Source organism: Onychostruthus taczanowskii, unplaced genomic scaffold (assembly GCF_017590055.1).
Source record: "Onychostruthus taczanowskii isolate IOZ18803 unplaced genomic scaffold, ASM1759005v1 scaffold52, whole genome shotgun sequence".
Lineage (NCBI taxonomy): Eukaryota > Metazoa > Chordata > Aves > Passeriformes > Passeridae > Onychostruthus > Onychostruthus taczanowskii.
This window is the reverse complement of record NW_024502791.1, coordinates 4,712,442-4,731,393: the sequence shown is the minus strand read 5'-3', so window position 1 is coordinate 4,731,393 and position 18,952 is coordinate 4,712,442. Positions and strand designations below refer to the sequence as shown.

The following is an 18,952-nucleotide window of genomic DNA, read 5'->3' as shown; positions in this document are numbered from 1 at the left end:
GACTTTGCCTGTACTTTCAGAGGAAAATCCCTTAGAACCCTTCCCTTTCAATTTTCTGCTATCTACTGGTGTAACACCTGGGCAGCACAAGTCAACTAAAAGAAACCACAGACCAGCTGAAGGACATTAATAGTACCAAAAGGAATTTCACACATGTCTGTGGTCTCTAAAATATGCTGCAATGGCTCAGTGCTTAATGAACTTGAAGAATGTGTAAAGAAAACGAAGAGACAATCAATAATACAGTCTAACTGGGCAAAAAGTGTTAATAAAATAGTAAAGGAGTTACATCTAGTACCTGGCTGGGTTCTCATCGTGTAGGGACACAGGAGGTTTATCAGTGAGCTTCTGTGGTGCAAACTGGGGAGAAGGGGACCTTGATGACTCCATGCCAGGTTTTTGAAGATACCGATACTTGGAAGACTCAGACTTAAGGTGTGTTTTTTCTTCTAAGTGCTGACAAACATTCTCTGTGGATGACACTTGCTGGAGCTGCTGTGGATTAGCACTCTTCAGTTTTCCATTGAAAGCTGCAGGGCTCTGACAGAGGGCGGACTGACTGGCAAAGACTTGGGCGGAGCTGGGGGATGAGGACAGAAAGGGCCGGCTGGCTGCTACCAGCAGAGATTCAGAAGAGGCGCCGAGCGATGGTGCAGAAATATCTGGTCGCTTGTATTTATCTCTTTTGGGTGGTGGTGGCCTCTGAGGAGCAGGTCCACGCTTCTTGTTCAGCGGCACTGGCTCTGTTCTGTGGTTTTCCTCTCCTCTGCTCCAGGACTGACAGGAGTGGTTCTCATTCAAGGTCTGTGGCTCAGAGTAGGGCAGGTGAGGCAGGCTACAATCCTTGCTCTTCTCACTCACATTTTCCTGAGAGTATCGGTAGTCACTAGGCAATGTCCCAGACCTGCCCCGACTTTCGTGAGGCAGAACTGTAGGTTCTTGCACATGCAAAGGTCTGACAGAAGACTTCCACTTATGGCCTAAATTCTGGTCCAGTTGATCACTCTTCTCTTGTGGGTTTTCCCTCAGGGCTGCTGTGTCAGCTTGCCTAGAGAAAAGAACATACTTTTAGTATGCTACTTAATTTATTCCCTTCAGTGCAAGGCCAATGCACCAGCCCAGGAAGCTTGAACACAAAGATCACATCCAACATTGAACACCAACTCCTCAATCTATGGTAACTGCACAGCACAAAAACATCCTCTCATGTATGGGCACACATGGTGTACTTAATCTAACGTGATGAGTCCAAACATAATGTCAGGCTAAATTAGGGTATGGAGCGCCACAGGATGCAACACAACCCCTGGGTAACCCGAGGCACTACACTGTGCACAGCTTAGTTAAATGCACAGCCAAACGGCCAAATGTTGGTAGAAAACAAAACTGTCTCCAGAAGAGCAATTCTAATACTAAAATTTCATTCTCCTCTTGCTCCCAAGTCAGTAACAAAGTGTGTGAAACACATTTCTTATCTAGGTGCAATAATACTTCAGTAACATTTTTAAATGTGAACTGAATACCAGGAACTTTAATTACCAATCAGGAGGTTGAATTTTTGTGTCTGCTGCAAAATGAAGAGAGCAAACAAAACATTTGCTGAAGCTAAAAAATTGGGGAAAGGAAAGTCACTATCTCCTGATCAAGGCAGAAAAGAAAATTTAGAAATTTATTTTCTGGTCAAACTTATTTTAAGGTTGAACTTCTTTTGCCCTGTCAACACAAATGACAAACAATGGCTAAAAAGGCCTTATCTTATCCTAAATGGTTTTGGGTTTATTCTAGTTTCTCTAGTCAGGAAAAAGCCTTTCGCAGTTCCATGCTTGTCCTTTGCCACAAGAGACATAGTACATTTGTGCTCACCAGATAAAGACAAATTGGGGAAGGAGCAGAAGGCAGGAGAAAGTACCTCTGGAGCCCTGAGAGGAGACTGGATTGCCCTCTGCTTTAAAGGAGGCTTAAAACTCAACTTTTACCAGTAAATTTTAAATTTAACATGAATGAGGAGATTAGTGTTGTTGACATTCAAGTCTCCTCATATTGCTCTTAACTAAGAGTAGTTGGTTCAGACAACTTCAAGTTGTCTGTCAAATTCAGAGTCAATTCTGATTTCCAAAGCAGTATCTATCGACTCCTCTTCTAACAGTAGATGAAGGACAGTTTTGTGAAGTAAAAAATTATACAAAAGGCCCGAAAGACCAACACTATTCAGATTTGGCTACACGGCATCTTGGCATCTCAAGAGTCAGCTCATTTTCCCTAGTGAGTTCAAAGTAAGCAGAACCAGGCCTGTAAATAGATCCACTAATTTTAATGGAAATATTTAGCAAATAAAGACTGCAGGCCTTACATATGAAATACCGTGTTTAAACCAGCATTTTTCATTGTCTAGATAATCCATGAACAGCACAATTTTCTCCTCATTAACCCATGCAAAAGGTCTTCAAGGCCTCCCAATGCACCTTCACGTCCATAAGCCACAACAAAAACCAATGCAACAGATGCTCTCAGGTGCACAGAAAAATCAAGGGCAAGACACAAAATGTTGTGAAGACATGAATTACATGCATTACCTAGCCAGTTTGCAAAGTATACCATGAACTTCACATGCACTTTGGGATTGGGGGTGCTGGTGAAAGCAAACAGGACAGAGAACACCACCAATCTGACACATCTGCATATCCAAAACATGTAACCAATATATTGGTGTGTGTATATATAAGTTTTTTTTTTAAGCTGGCTCAGAAGCAATGAATGCTCTAGCAGTGCTGTCATCTTCCAAAACTGAGCAAAAGAACATAAAGAATTGCAGCAGAGAGAAATTTAGAGATGCCATATTTGCAAACATGGAGATAAAATTCAGAGATTACACACATGACTTCATACAGCTTCCACAAAATTAATAAAAAATTTTGGAGCGCCACACAAAATGGGTCCAAGGAGAGGTGGTGGCTACATTTACTGAAGCTAAATTGCATTCAGTGTGAGTGCGTCTTCATGCAAAACATGCTTATCACATTATTCTGGAGAGATGTAAGCTTACTGTTCAGAAAGGAGGAAAAGAAAACAAGCTTCAAGCCCCAGGAGAACACAGTGGCAAGAACCTGCAAAGGTGTTATATTATTATCAATACTGAGAAGTGCACTAAGCTGCTTGCTATTTGTCAGTGCATCATGTAATAATATGGCAAGAATACAGCTGGTTTGGAAATGAGGCCCATAGGATTATGCAAAGATAACATACCACTGAAAGGAACTCATCATTTATAACCAAACATCACAAAGTGAGAGACAGGACAGTTTTAAATCATCTGAAAACATGACAATTGACTTAATTACTATTTTCATTCTAGATAACAAACCAGCCAACATCAAAAACATTAAACTCTTAGCTATCATCAAATCCAAAGCTCCCCCACCCCCATAATACAATGCCACGATTATCCAAGTTGCAGGAGCCTTTCTGAGACAACAGAACCAGGAAAGCTCACACACATTCCCCAACCCGGCACGGCGCATCACAGCTTTCACTGTCAGGCAACTTACAGCAGTCACTTAACCCGAGCTGCAAAGGAAGTGTAATTAAGAGTCTTATGCTATTGCTACAAAGTAGTATTCAGTAAGGGTGAGTCTAGTACTAGAGCCTTTTCTACTGCATTTGGTTTTAGTATTTTGCTGTAGGAGCTTTCATATCTAAACAGCAGGAGGCAGAAAACCAGTGTAGGCTTCTAACTGAAAAGAAGAATTGCTTCATTACACAAGCCAGTCCTTCGCATTTTTGAGAAGCTCTCATTTAGCAGAGGGCTCAGCATTCCCAGAGGGGATCTGTGTAGAGAGACAAGAGGCTGAGCACTCATCAGTGAATACAGGAGAAGCTTTGCTCTGTGTCTTGCACCTTCCCAGTGCCACAGCCACACCAGCATCACTTACTGCAGTGGGGGTGGGAATGTGGATCTCCATACTGGCACAAATTACTTTCTACCTAAATGGACAAGTACCTCTCAGTTTCCTTCTGGCCCTGTTAGCTTGGGGCATACACACTCAAGACTGAAATGTGAAGGCCACGTAAAGAATAAGCTGGGCAAAAACCTCCCAAATCTCATCCCCAGCCTGGACACCTCCAGTCCCCCGAGCAATAATACAAACAGGCTATTCCAACAAACCAGAGAGAGGTAACAATAATGTGAGCTCTTGCATCAAGGTTAAACCACATACACACACATTAACCTGAAGCCTGCCAGTGGAGTCAGTGAGCATTTACAAAAATGAATCATTATGTATAGATGCCTATCAGAAGAATAACATTTTTGGTTGCCATAAAAAACAACTCCACATCACTTTCTTCATTTGCCCCATACTCAAGACTTGACTAAGTCTGGATAGAGAGATAGAATGATCTGATCCAATGTTGTATCTCAATAAATGAAAGTGATTTCAGTAAACTCAATGTGTTTGATTTTTATCTGTCTGATTTACAGTTTCTTGAGAATACTTCAGGCCAACCCAAACAGTGCCACGAGACGCTCCAACTTCAAAATCCCAGACTAGATAAGCTTTGCAAAAATGCATTAGCCAACATTTGAAAAATGCATCATTCGTTAAAGACCTGACCTCTGTGCAAAAGTTTCACCATAAAACATAAGCACAGTTATGTAACCAATGATATGTCCTGCACTAACTCACTGGCAAAGGAGAGCAAATGGAGTGGCTGTTTCTGATTTAATTTAAATTCCTTCTCAAGAACTACAAGCTACATTGGAAAAAGGCCTTCATACCTGAGTATGACTCTTCCATAAAAATCCTCACCCTACAAAAACAAACACTCAAAATCAAGGCCACAGTTTTGCAGTCCCTTTAAAGTTACCATATGCAGATACTCTGCCAGAAGAGGCAGTGTCCTTCTTAGACACTTTGAGCTGTGTCTTCCTGCTCTTTCCAGCATACAAGCAGTAGGAATTGTACAGCCCCACAGAAACAAGGATCAAGGACCTGACCTGGCTTGAACAGATTACCATGTGGCTTAAAGCAATTGGGAAACACTGTCTTTGCATATGACAAAATCCTGTTTATAGGCACAGCTCTTGCCAAAACTTTTTAAGCTATGAACTTCATATGCTGAAACTGTGTTTTCATTGTGTATTTGTCTATCACATGGCACACTGGGATCCAAAAGCACTTCTGCAATAATCCACAAATAAAGGCTAGTTTCTTCTATCCAGTATAGTTCTGCTTGAGACAACACAATGCTATGAAGTTAGAATGGGCTGCATAGGACAAGACTGTTGGAAATTCAGGAAAAAATCTGCCGTCTAATGCCACATTTTAATCCATATTCATAAGCACTAACTAATGCATGATGGGTGTCTTCTATGATTTCAGAACATTTAAAGATTCAAAGGCATCAGCTCCCCTAAGAGAAGGCAGGTGGAAGTCAAGGCTATCTCAGATCTCACAAGATCCCTATATTTAGACAACCATTATGCCAACCAAGTTTAGCCAACTTAGAATTAAATCTGAGTTCTCTGTGGACTACAACTTGACTCAGAACTTCACTTGCACAGAGATGTCTCCTGTCTATTATTTATCTGAATCGTCATCTGAGTCCCATATCCTTTTTTTTTCAGAGGGTCCGGGACCAGTTAAGCCCTTAAATTGGTTTTACTATTGCAATACTCAGGAGACACTGACAACACAAAACCACAATTTGGACATGCAATACCAGGGCTATTATTTCACCACTGGCTCATTTTTTTAATGAACTCTCTATCTGCTTTCACTACTGAGTCAGTACAGCACACACTATCCATCACTCAGCGACATATGAAACATATTCCAAAGATGCTACATGAGAGCTTCATGAAACTACTTAGAAATCTTAAAAGATAAATGCAGAGAATAAAGAACCCTCTAAAGAGCCATGATGGCTGTAGCCTGACAGTCATGCCATGAAGAGGCACAGCATATAAGCCACTACAAAGAAGTAGAGCTGTCCAGTGCCTTGGTCTGAAGAGACAGATGATGGCAAGTAGCATCCAAGAAGCACTGCTGAAGCAAACGGTCCTAAAACCAAAACATGTGTTAAGATGAAAAGAATAATGAATACTGAATGATGAGAGAATGCTTTCTCTCTCTCAAGGGGGAAAAAAAAAATAGCCTGTCAGAAGACAATTGAAGGTACAAAACTAGCAAGATATTTCACAATGTATATCCCACAGCACATCACTGGTACACTACAACCCGTTTATCATGGCAAGTCTTGGTTTTTCAATTCTGTCTCTGAAAGCCTGTTAACAGTATCTGTGCCTCAATGGCAGCTATCTGTTTAGTCAGTCACACTAAATACAGCTTAGTTGTTGCACCCAATGTGATAAAGCAAAATGTCACTCTACCTTAACAACCCTTGCATTATCACCTGGCTTCATCACAGAATGAAATACAGTAACAGACACTGCTTGCCAGTCCATCGATCCCACCAGAATTTCTCTCCTGTCCTGCCTGCATGGCAATATACACACTGCAATGAGTTTTCATGTCTCATTCTGCCTCTCTAAAAATGTTACCTCTTGCCCCATGAAAATCATACATAAATAAATAATAAAGAACATATCCATTCCAATTCTGCAGTAAATAAACAAAGTTTTGTTGATGGATGTAGGCCAGTCATAGGTAATAGCAAAAGACATAGGCCCATAACAAAAATAAAATCTGATTAAATTTATATTTCTTATAGCAGCACAAGGGCCTTTATGCAGAAGGGAAGAATTTTGTGGGGAAGGGCAGGGGGAATGATGCTTTCCCTTCCTTAGTTCAGAAAACAAAAGCCCCTCCTCCATTCTGCTGCACATCAAAAATAAACAATAAAAGGTAATTTTTATGGCTGTATTCTTATTGCTTTATCTATTGCATGCCTCTCCTAGCACACAGGGGATTACCTGCATGGAATTAAAATTACTTCTACTCAAGTCAGCCAGTTAATGTGTTCAGTACTTACACACTGAATTCAATCATCAGAATATCCCAACAGTATAACGAGAACCATCATATTACACAAATGGCAACCATTGCAGAGACAAAAGACAGTATTTTCCAACACTGCTAACAAGGAAATCACAATCACATTAAAAAAAAGCTCAAAGAAGAATGATTATTTTGTCAATTTACTAAAAAAACCCCTACATTCCAGTTGCCACTCCTTTGATTTTTTTTTTTCCATTTAGACTTTTTTGTCCTGATAATGCTGTTGCTATTTTCTTGTTGCTATTACTACTGAAAACAGCTGCTTGCAGCTGAACAAGAATTAGGTAACAGAAGACAAGCTATAAAATGAAACACTTTGTGAATAACAACTAGGTCACCTGGGATTCTCAGGCATTCTCTCACTAAAAAAGAACACATAACTAGCTCATCTCTAAAGGAAAAAAAAAATCCTAATCCAGTTATTTAAATTAATTAACATGCACACATTTCAATAGCCATCTTTTCACTCTGAGCCACACTCACCCGCTTGCTTCTAATAGTCACATCCAATTCTCTCACAGTCCCAGCTAACAGCTCCTGCTGCTGTGGAAAAGGTCTTCGTGCAAGCCTGTACTCACAGTAACAGGCTTGCCAGGCAAATAACAAGATGAAAAGCTCTCGCACCACCCCTAGCCGAGAGGAACCCTGAGCCTGGCACCCTGAGCCACAACAACGGCACTGCAGCCCTCAGTCCAGAAAACAAGTATTTTCGAAAGGCACTGCCTTCTAATTCCAGTGTGCATGATGCCAACTGTGAAAACAAAAGCTGCTAAAAACAGCGCGTGTGTGCGAGCATATGCACACAGAGCATCTTAGCTGGAATTAACTCACGTTTTCCCCCATTCTCCCAACCCATCAGCAAACAGAGCAGTAGATTGCACTAAGCAAAATAAAATTCTGTACCAAGCATTGCATCATTGCTAATTTGCTACTGTAGCTTCTGCTGATAGAGGCAGAAGATGCAGCCTGTGCTCAAAGACCTGAAGAACAAAAGAAATACTGTATGAATTAACACTGCAAATTCCTGTTCACAACTGACAAAAAATGGTAAATAAGGCACACACCTCTAGCAATTTCTTTCATGCTTTAACACTAAAGACAAGACAATCTTACCAGGATTTACGGCTTTTTACCCATATTCACTGGATATGTGAGCTTTGCATCCTTGCAAATGCGCCAGCCAGTTTGAAAGCCGTGCAGAACTGAATCTGCCTCAACCTCTGCGTCTCATTTACTGTAACGCAGAGGATTTTCAAAGCCATGCCTTACAACAGCTGGCTTGTTTTTGCCTGCTTCCTATGATTGACAAGTTCATACAAGCTCTGTCAACTTTAACCTTGATAAGTGAAGGCTTAGTCTGTATTGTATGTTACATCACCAGAAACTTCTGACCTCAGGGAAAAGATCTCAGAGACTTCAAAGCTTTTCCTTTCCCCCACCCCCACCTCCTGGATTTGCTTATTAAAAAAAAAAAAAAAACCAAAACTTAAAAGTCCTTTAATTTTCTAAGGGTTTTCATTTGTGAAAATCATGATCTGCATTTCCACAACTACAGCTCTTAAGTCAAGTTTTAACTATTTACAATGATTTTAAAAGATCAATGTGTCTAGGTTCCCTTCTGAACAACATTCAAATAACCATGTCTTTAATTCTAGAGGAGAGTCTTCATCAACAGCCCTCCAGCCTGAATTTTTTTGCATGTGTTGTGTGCACAGGCGCCCTCTCTTGCAGGAGATTCTGCAGGGAAAGAACTGAATGCTTTCATGCTGCATGAGCACATTGCCACCCCCACGCTCCATCTTTAGAAGGCATCGTGGCTTTCATCAGAGCAAAGCTCAAGCTCCTTTCAATTGATCTACAAGAACATATTAAAGACTCAATAGAAAAGTCGTGGATAAGGCTTTAATATGTACAAAAAGATAATTTTAAAGATGACCACTTTAATAGGAAAATGTTATTTAAATTGCACACAAAACCACATAGACTAGCAAGATATCCAGTAAATAACCTCCCCTAAAATTTTTCTGCCTCCAAAAGCCTATTTGATTTCAATAGAGTGAGAACGACTTCAAGAAAAAACTCCACATAATACAATACTACTGGTTAACAGACTGCAGCAAGTCTGGCTGGCCCATGCAGAGAAATGGAAGCTATAGCTGCCACATTACTTTTTAGGACAAGACTTCACTCACGTTTACTGATATAAACAGTCTCCTGCGTGACAGCAAACCATAAGCATGCTGCCTAAGGGCTTATAGCAGAAAGTGAACATTTCACAGGCTAGCTTTTAGTACCAGAACACCATAAAGCCACTCCATATGTCAGAAAAGCATGAATTGTTACACTGAAGAGACAAATCAGTCACCTATTTCCAATTATGCTTTTCATCAAGTAACTTAAGGAAAAATAAAATCTACAATGCATCAACACATGATGCTTTTATGACTTTAACCACTGGAGACTACATCTTACGTTAGCTCTAAATCTCCATACTAAGCTGTTATCATCAACAGGGCTACATGAAGATAGCTGAATTTCAAGCAATGCAACAAAAAATGCACATCTTTAGATGGTTTTCATTCTAATCCTATTTCCAGGAAAAGCAATAAGATCAAACCAGAATACAAAAATGAACTAATGTGTGTAAATTTATCTCTGTTTCTCTCTCCACAAACACTTTTGGGTGTTCTTTTACTCACACTCAAGTTCAGAATTATGTCTAGGACTTCTTCCAGCTCCTCATGCTTGGTAATATCTTTAAGGGCAAGGAAGGAAACTTTCCATAAGAAGAAACCACCCTCCAACACTTCCTTTTATCAGCCCATGATGGCCTCATACACCCCTAGCTGTCACTGCATGCACAGTGAGGAGAACAGATGTGCCAGGAGCAATTAAAGCAAAAATAACTTTACTTGGTAGCAAAAAGCTGCAAGCAGAAGAAAGGGGATATATAAGATAGGATAGCCACCCTCAAGTTTAGAAACAGGGATTCAAAGTTCACCTAATGAAGGTAGAGGGAGAGTCCATATTTTCAAGGGTGTGGAGAATGCACAAATTGGATGGGGGAGAAACAGGGCTGTATTACTGCAGCACTGTAAACCAAGCACAGGTTTTGGAGGCAGTCCAGCACCCATTTAATGAGCTGCTGGTGAGCCCGAGTGGAGCACCTCACTGATCTGCAGGATGCACACCTAACAGCCGCCAGCTGCCAGGAGAGTGAGCAATGGGGAGGCAGTGGCAAGAGCCTGCAAGTTTTAACAATTTATGTAGCCACAACCAACCTCCAAATCCCAAAATAATGCATTTGTGATGCTTATGAAGATGCCCACACATCTCTCAGCTCAACTAGCCTGGAAGTGTTAAAATGGACAACAAGAGGAAGAAAAAGACTACAAGTGGGACAATTTATCATGCAACTTCTGCCTTGATCCTGAGGCATGAGAAGAATCTGGTTCAAAACTTTGCTATTTGAAGAGCTACCCTGTGCCAGTGGCCATATGCATTTAGAGAAGTCTTTTTTGAAATATAAAGAATCCACACAGTGGTATCTAATTTTGAAAAGGACATTTCCATACATGAGATTAATATTTTTTAAGATAACAAGCCAGATGGTATAATGCTAAGAGATAACATGCAACTGAAGATACAATATATGAAACTCAGAGGCAATGTGTAACACCTACCAAAACACCCAACCACTATTCTTCCTTCCCTCTCTCTGCCCCCTCCAAAGGTTGAATTAAATAGCAATTAAAAGGAACATCCGTCAGAGAACTTAGGTCCTACTTAAATGAGGAAAATCCAGAACTAATTTAGCAAAGCAGATGCATAAGCAAAATATAGCAAATAAAGAAATTTTAAAACAAAAGCTGAGGTACAAATCCTTAGGCGTGTTAGGATTAAAAAACAAAACCAAAAAAAGTGTAAAACAAGCACTTCTTCAAACATGGGTATCTGCCAAACAGATTACAAGGATGAAAGTACAATAGTAAGAATACAAAGAAAATAAGGCTGCAGCAAAAAATGGACACGGTCTCCCCTTCACAACTCCACAAGCAAACAGCCATTGCAGGAACTATTCTCAGATGCTGAACACCATTAAGAGTGGGCAGTCATAAGCTACCTGGGCCATATGACAATCACCTGAAACTTCCACAGGAAATGGCTGAACTGGGATCTGTGATGCACAGCTACCCACTGCTCTGATACTCGGACAGCTGCTCGAGCTCAGTGACACACTCATTGTTGGGGAAGGAAGGTGTGAAGGTGCTGAAGAGAAGGAATGAGGGAAAGAGAGCAAGATTTTAAAAAAACCAACTCATTTATGAATCTGGAGAACTTCAGAATCATAAACCTAACATCTGAAATAAGAAAAAAAGTAGAAATTTTATTAAGAGATTCAGCAGCTGCACTAATGAGTAAAATTGACAAAGAATAATTTGGGCATGTGTAGAAAAGATGTGTCTTGGATGCACTACCCATCTTAGAAAGACTAACTACACATAGAGACAAGAGTGATCTGGATGACACAGACTTTGGATTTTTAGATGAGGTAGAAAATTAAATTTTATCTCACCCGAGGCTCTTAAAAATTTGACTCCCATGAGAGAGAGACCTCACTCATCTCATCACATCATTCACATCAGAACTCATTAGATACAGATGACTTACAAAGGGGTGAAAAACTAGGTGGCAGCAGTTGCTGCTATGAGGAATTTATTCAGATTTAATAAATGCAAAGGAACCCACAGGAGAGATCTTCCTGTACTTCAGCAACCTATACAATGATGTAAAACAGAAATTACTGCTACACAAGAAGGAAAAGCTGAATTTCACAGACTGTTCTATCAACATACAATCTTCATACTTCACAGCAGTGAAAAATTAAACAAGACCCCCAAAATCAAACAAAGCTCAAAGATAGACAAACCAGCAGAGGCTTAACAAGATACCCAGCTGCATGGCTCCTGGTTTGCCCTGGTTTTCTGTTTGCCCCTCCAAGCATCTGCTACTGGCTCACACAGAGAAAAAAACCTGTCTAGGTAGACTTTTGGCCTGCTTTTAAGCATCAACACCCATCAGCTGCCATCGTGTACCAGTGATTCAAGGTTCCACTGCCTCAGAGTGTGATATTTATATATCTGTTATTAGTCAGTCACATACACTGGTACACTGAAAGTTCATGGCAGTGAAACCTGTACTAATTACAAGTATTCACAGAAACCTAAGGAACATGAAAGGTTACAGGGGGTTTCTCATATATGAAGAGATGCTTACTCTCCTTTATATGCATAGGAAGAACTACAGTAGGTTTTTCCCATTTTCAAACAAAATACAAACTTTTTAACAGCCCAGACTATACTGTGTCATTGCTATGTCAGACACAATGACATCACAGGCAAAACCAAAAGGTCTGAGAAATGCCTTAATAATCTGCATCTCATAATAAAGAAATGCTAAGGACATGGACCTGCTGGAGCAAGTCCAGAGGAGTGCCAGGGAGGTGATCAGAGGGATGGAACACCTCTCCTGTGAAGACATGATGAGAAAGTTGGAATTGTTCAGCCTGGAGAAGAGAAAGCTGTGGAGCTTGTTAACACATGCATGAAATGTTTGCCAAAGTAATTTTTCCAATGATTTCTAAGGAAGTAGTTGTACAAGATCATACAATTTCTTCCTCACACAGAAAAGGGGGAAAACATTTTCTTTACATAGCTCTGGTAATGTCTTGGTAAGTCCTTCAATGCGTGAGACATACTTGTCCTGCAATGTTCAGTCAGGAAAAGCAACTCACAGACTGACTGTTAACTGCAACAATAAATGAGTAACCTCAGGAAAGCCAAAAAGGCCAAGTGCCAGGTTCTGCCCCTGGGTCAGAGCAATCTCAAGCAGAAGTTCAGGCTGAGAATGGACCAAGACCAGCCTTGGGAAGGAAGACTTTGGGGTGTTTGTGGACAAAAAGCTCAATAATGAATTGACAGTGTGCACTCCCAGCTCAGAAAGCCAAATGGCTACATCAAAAGCAGTCTGGCCAGCAGGTCAAGGAAGGGGAATTCTCCCCCTCTGCTTTTGTGAAACCCACCTTGATTACTGCATTCAGCTCTAGGGTCCCCAAAAGAAGAAAAATGTGGCCCTGCTGGAATGTGTCTAGAGGAGGGCCACTACTGTGATCACAGGATTGGAACATCTCATTGAGAACAGAGTTGGGGCTGTTCACCTGGAGAAGAAAAGGCTCCAGGGAGACCTTACAGCACCTTCCAGTACCTAAAGAGGGCTACAAAAAAACTGGAGAGGGACTTTCCACAATGGCAAGTAGTGACAGGACAAGGGGGAATGGCCTTAAGATGGAGGAAGGCAGGTTTAGATTAGGTATTAGAAGGAAACTCTTTACTTTGAGGGTGGTGAGGCACTGGAGCAGGTTATCCAGAGAAGCTGTGACTCCCCATGCCTGGAGGTGTCAATGACCAGGCTGGATGGGGCCTGAGTAACCTGGTCTAGTGGAAAATTCCCTGGCTATGGCAGGAGGGTTGGAACTAGATGATTTTTAAGGTCCCTTCCGAACTGAACTATTCTAGGACTTTATGATTCTTAATAAAGAAGTTTCAAATAGATATGCAACACAATGCTGGCAAAAGTTCTCATTAACTAATTAAGGAAATGGCCCTTTTGCTACATTTTTTTGCTTTTTTGCTAAAAACCTCCAAGGCTTCAAGTCTTGTATTTCAGTAGCTCAGTTCCTAGTTAAGCTGATCCTAACACTGTACATTGGTACCTTATTAATTTTTTTGACATTATTAATTTTTTTGACATCACAGTCAAAGAAATCCAAACAAAACATAGAATTTAAAATTTCTGGAGTTATGAAAAACTGTAGTTTCTAAGAATATTTCCAATGAATAATTAACACCATCTACCACTGTAAACACAAGGAAACTAATTTGTCCAAATGTGTGTTGTGAATTGCTGGGGTTTTTTTCCCCCCACTGTTAATTAGTCCTCATAGATAGGTAAACCCCAACCCCTATAACGGTCACAAATCAGAAAAAACTAAGAGAAATAACAATCAATACACAAATATATTTTTTTATGTCTGTATATACATACACACAAACATCCATATATGCATGATACAAATCAACACATGCACAAATAGACTACTGGTAATTTTTAAATTCTTTTCCATCTCACTCAGTTCAGAAGACATAAGGTCAGTCATATTCCTGTGTTGCTGAAAGTCCTCCTCCTTCCTTGCACAATAATTTGCTGCTCCTCTTGGTGAGCATGGAGCCCAGATATTCACCAGGTGTTGAAAAATCTTTCTTGTAAAGAGCCTAATAAAAAACTTGGGAGCATGTCCATAGGCTCCTGTTTCTGGATTATGAAAGACTTTTCTAGAACATTATACTTGGGCATTTAGGACAATTTAAGCATTAAGAAATTATTTTTATTTTGGTTTTGTATTGTAAAGGCTATTCCTCTGTCTTCAAGAGCTCAACTCAAATGGGAGTAACTACTAAGGTATGAAAACACTGAAAAATATTTTACGGTGTTTAATTAAGAGTTGAGTCACACTGTGGTCCTACACTTGACACGCATATGCTCTTGGACTTGACACCTATTAAACGATGAAATATTTTCTGTAGCCTGTGATCTCAGATATAATTTTTCACTTTTTCAAGTTATGTAACTTTAACAGACATCACAGGAACAAATTAATAGAGCTAGGAGTCAAATGTTCTTAGAAAGTAAATAAAGGCAATGGCTGTAAACATCTCTGGTAGATGGCAATCTTAAGAATCAGATCATAAAGCATGATTCTTTTGATGCAGAATGACTTATGTGTGCATGTCATACTGCAGGAAGCCAGAGACTACTGGTCAGAGCATCCATTCCCCTCTTTAACTTTCTGATAGTCTATTTCAGCTTAGAAATTGTGGAGATTTTTATAAGGAAGGTAATTATATAATCTGTTTAAGTAATTTTACAAATGCAGAAAGAGAGACATGTTTTAAGAAGCAGAGACTTCACATCCATAAAAAGGTAAGCTTTTGTAACTAATTTGAAATAGAACAAGTGGCACAACAAAAATAAAAAAGCAGCATTTTTCTTTTGTTTTAAAGATCAGCTGAATTGTATAATGCTTGTAAGCTGTCCTAAAGTTAAGAACATCCATAGAATCACAGCAACCCCTCAATATAAAAATACTCATCTCGTGTTAGATGACTGCATCCCTGTAAGTTTGTAAGAGTGGTTTGGTTCTTCCATAAGAGATGACAATGGCTCCGATGGACCACTATTTTCTCTTCCTACAAAAGTAATATCCTAAACTATTAAATACTGCAGTTCAGAAGAACATGGTGCAGCTTTCCTAAAAAGGAAGATGAAACAACCTGAATTCATTGGAAGCACTCAGTAACCTCGGAGTGGAAAAACAGAGCTCAGAGATGAAGAGGTTCACAAACTATCCTCATCAACTCAACATTCACCCCGCACCCCCAATTTTTCAAAGTACTGTTAATTTACGTTTTACAATTGTGTGCTAAAAAAGAACAGCCAAGAAAATACTGTAGCAAAATGCTCAGGAGGAAAAAATATCAAACATCTTCATTTTTGTTTGTTTGTTTTTAAAAAGCCATTTGCTGTTACAATATTCTAACCCTTTTTCATTCTAGAGTCATTTAAAAAAAACTTGTATTCCCTATTTCTGAGGAAAATAATCAGGGAAGCTGTAAATGGTAGCTATTCAAAGTTTATTTCAAGTTAGTTTTTTTTCATTTCTCAGAACAACTGAAGGGGAGGGAGGCCAGAAGCACCCTGTAGTGTAGGACAGTCTCTAACCTGGAAAAAGCACCCCTGGACTCCACAGCACCTCTCAGCTTGGGTTCCTGCAAATCTCATGCCCACAAATGCACAAGGGGCACTCCTGTGTTCAGCCCCATCACACTGACTTCGGTAGCACAAAGGTCACCAGAGCACACAGGTCTCAGTAGCACAAAATAACACCTGCCAGCTATTTAATCCAAACATAAATTTTAAAACAGAGTATTAAATATGACCATAAGGAAGACCTCAGATTTGATTACTATTCATGTTCTAGAATATACCCTGAATTGGGTAGATTTTCTAGTCATTTGCAGATTGCTAGATTTTAAAAAATAGAAAGCTAAATGCCTTTAGGGCAGCTCAAAAATCATAAAAATCAATCCATGCCATGAGGCCAGTTCCTTTTGAGCACAAGAATGCCTTGTAAAAAAGGAGCACACGGAAATATATATTCTTTCCCATAAGGCAGCCATTCATTATCACACAGTGGTAGTTCACAACACAGGAATTAAATGCCCAAATGAGGGATTTTAATCAGTTAGGTTTTTTAATACAGAAGGCATATCAAGCCCTTGCATATCAATGTTGAGACAAAGACTGCGAAAAAGACCATTTCACAAAACCTTCTGTAATGTACTAAAAAAGCCAAATACCACATCTGAAATAGTATGTCAAAATAGGGCTCCAGCTGAAAAAAAAGTTACTGCAGCTGGTGCCCAGTCATGTGATTTTCATGGATTCCATGATTATAAAGCAAGAATTGTGCTGCACAAACACTGCTAAAATGCTGGCGTAGGAGTATTATTCACAGGCTTTTGTGACTCGGCTTCGGCGCTGCTAGATGGAAATCATTTCACTTGTCCAGAGATGCTGCCCACCCACAGCAGCCCGGCCGCTCCCGGCTCATCCTGCCCCCGCCTCCCCACCGTGCGGGCACACTCGCACCCTCGTGGGCTGCTCGTTTTGGAATCGCTACCCTAAGTACAAAGGGCTACCAAAAACTAGAAAAACGGGGGGTGGTCTCTTCAGCTAAGCCATAAGCAATGCAAAATACAATCATATGAATCCACAAATAACTACCAACTTTTTAACAGGTTTTATGGTCACAGCTAGAGTGTATGTTTGCTACAGTTCATAATTTCCTCTCCCTTGAGAGATCAATACCACTTACAGAACTGACGAAAGCTTACAGAGGTTCTTTCTTCCTGTGCATGGGTTCCCTCTGTTATAAAACCCAGAGCTGTCAGACCTGGTAACAACAGTGTGTGCACACCCTCAGCTCGGCTTCAGCAGCCGCAGAACCAGCGACTGCTGGAATCATTGCTTACACCACAGCGGGGCCAGGATGAGGACAACCGTCAGCATGCTAGATATTTAGAGGATTTTAACTACACTGTGCATACAGTCATATCTTTGAAAAGGGTTTGAAAACATTGTCTATTAATTAAAACATGAATTAACAGAGAAAATCGGAGCTCTTCAAACAGTAAAACAAACTTTAGTGTCTTCATGTACTGTATTCTGTGTAAAGGCACAAGAAAAGCAAAGGCCAATTTACAGCACTACTATGTTTCAGCAACATGCTTTTTTGCCAAGGATAATACTGGAAATCTCTTTTGGGAAACCCCAGGGCCCCATCTACCCACAAAAAACCCCTGTAACTATCACAGAAATAATTCACGCATACAAATAAGAATCAACTACCTTTGAACAAACTATAATATGCTCAACACTCAACAATTTCTTTAAGCTCACACTAGAGTCCCCAGAAATTTCAGTCCCAAATTAGTTCTATCATGCACATTGAAGTATTTGGGGAGAAGGAGGGAAGTAAGGGAAGAAGGCACTCTGAAATCATCACAGCAGAACTTGCAGTTTGAGTCAGGGAAAGATCAGATCAGAGAAATTTGTCAAGAAGATTGGTCAAAACCAAATCTTTCAGAGAGAGAGAAATGAAGAAACACTGTACTTACCCTACAGTGCAGTTCCTCTCATCCAGTTTGTTAATGTTAGAGAAAACACACTCCCCATCTTCATTTAAATCCTCTGCTTGCCTCCTTACTTCAACTGATACTTCCTAAAAGAGGTTTGTAGTACAAATAAGAGACCAAGTCATCATGCTTCAGACTCCCAAAAAATCTGTGATTATGGAACCTCTTATTTGTGGGTTTGCTCTGTTCAAATATACATGAAGTCAACAGCATAGCATGTTTTAAGCTTGTTTGGTTTTAAGCAGTACAGCGTGCTCTGCGACCTCCTGCGCTGCACTCCCGACCAGGCTGTGCTCGCGTTGCTGTTCTGCTTTGCTGATCTACAGAAGAGCTTAACATTTTTATAAACGTGTGCAACTTCCATTTGGCAAAAACAAACAAAAAAAAGAGGCACGGCAGTTGCAGAAGAGTTGCTCACATTTTAGGAGATGCAAGTATGCACAAGATTGTGAATCCCCATGCGAGTACTTCAGTTTCTCAGTAAAACACCAACAGTGCTGTTCCAGAACGTTATTATCTCCCTATCTTCAAACAACCCCACCCAAAGCATAGCTTTGCATTACAAACACTGAACCTACAGGAAATTTAATTGAGCATTAGCACTGGAATAATCTGAATCATATATGCAAAACAACATCTTTATTTACTTCAGTCTGTTGTAAGCATCTTCAATGCACTTATCACCATATTTTCCAGGTGCCTAAACAGGTGTCTGCTTTTTGCCCCAGGAGGCCTATACTGAACTTAAGAGCACTGACTAATAAACCAGAAATGCATACAGGGAATAGATTGTATGATTTTTTTTTTTTTCTGCTGGGTAGGCAATTATTTAATAATTCAGTGAATTTAATTTGCAAAGTAACTTCCAGGTGAATATTTTCAGTGCTTTGAATCCCTATCCTTGTAAATTATCCGCATAGTAAAGTCTGCATGTAGAGTTCAAAAATAACTTTTGCCAAACTTAAAGAAACAAAAAACTTATGGAAAGACAGTCGATAACTTTAAGAGATCAACATTTTTGTTTCTCTTTGAGCTATTCTCATTCTACTCCATGTCTACACACACACACCCCCCCACAGGTGACCTGTGTATGTCTGTATGCATTGTTTTTATCACGAGGGG

At 40.1% G+C, this 18,952-nt stretch overlaps 1 protein-coding gene across 2 annotated transcripts in view; it reads right to left on the bottom strand.

The window, feature by feature from the left end:
- The window catches only part of SHROOM2 (shroom family member 2), a 117,548-nt gene that overhangs the window by 16,722 nt on the left and 81,874 nt on the right, over positions 1–18,952 (bottom strand). For both annotated transcript variants that reach the window (XM_041416556.1, XM_041416557.1), the window contains exons 5-6: positions 17,813–17,916; positions 299–1,048 (exon numbers count right to left, since the gene is read on the bottom strand). In XM_041416556.1, coding sequence (XP_041272490.1) covers positions 299–1,048; positions 17,813–17,916 — 854 coding nt within the window. The remainder of the gene's footprint in view (positions 1–298; positions 1,049–17,812; positions 17,917–18,952) is intronic.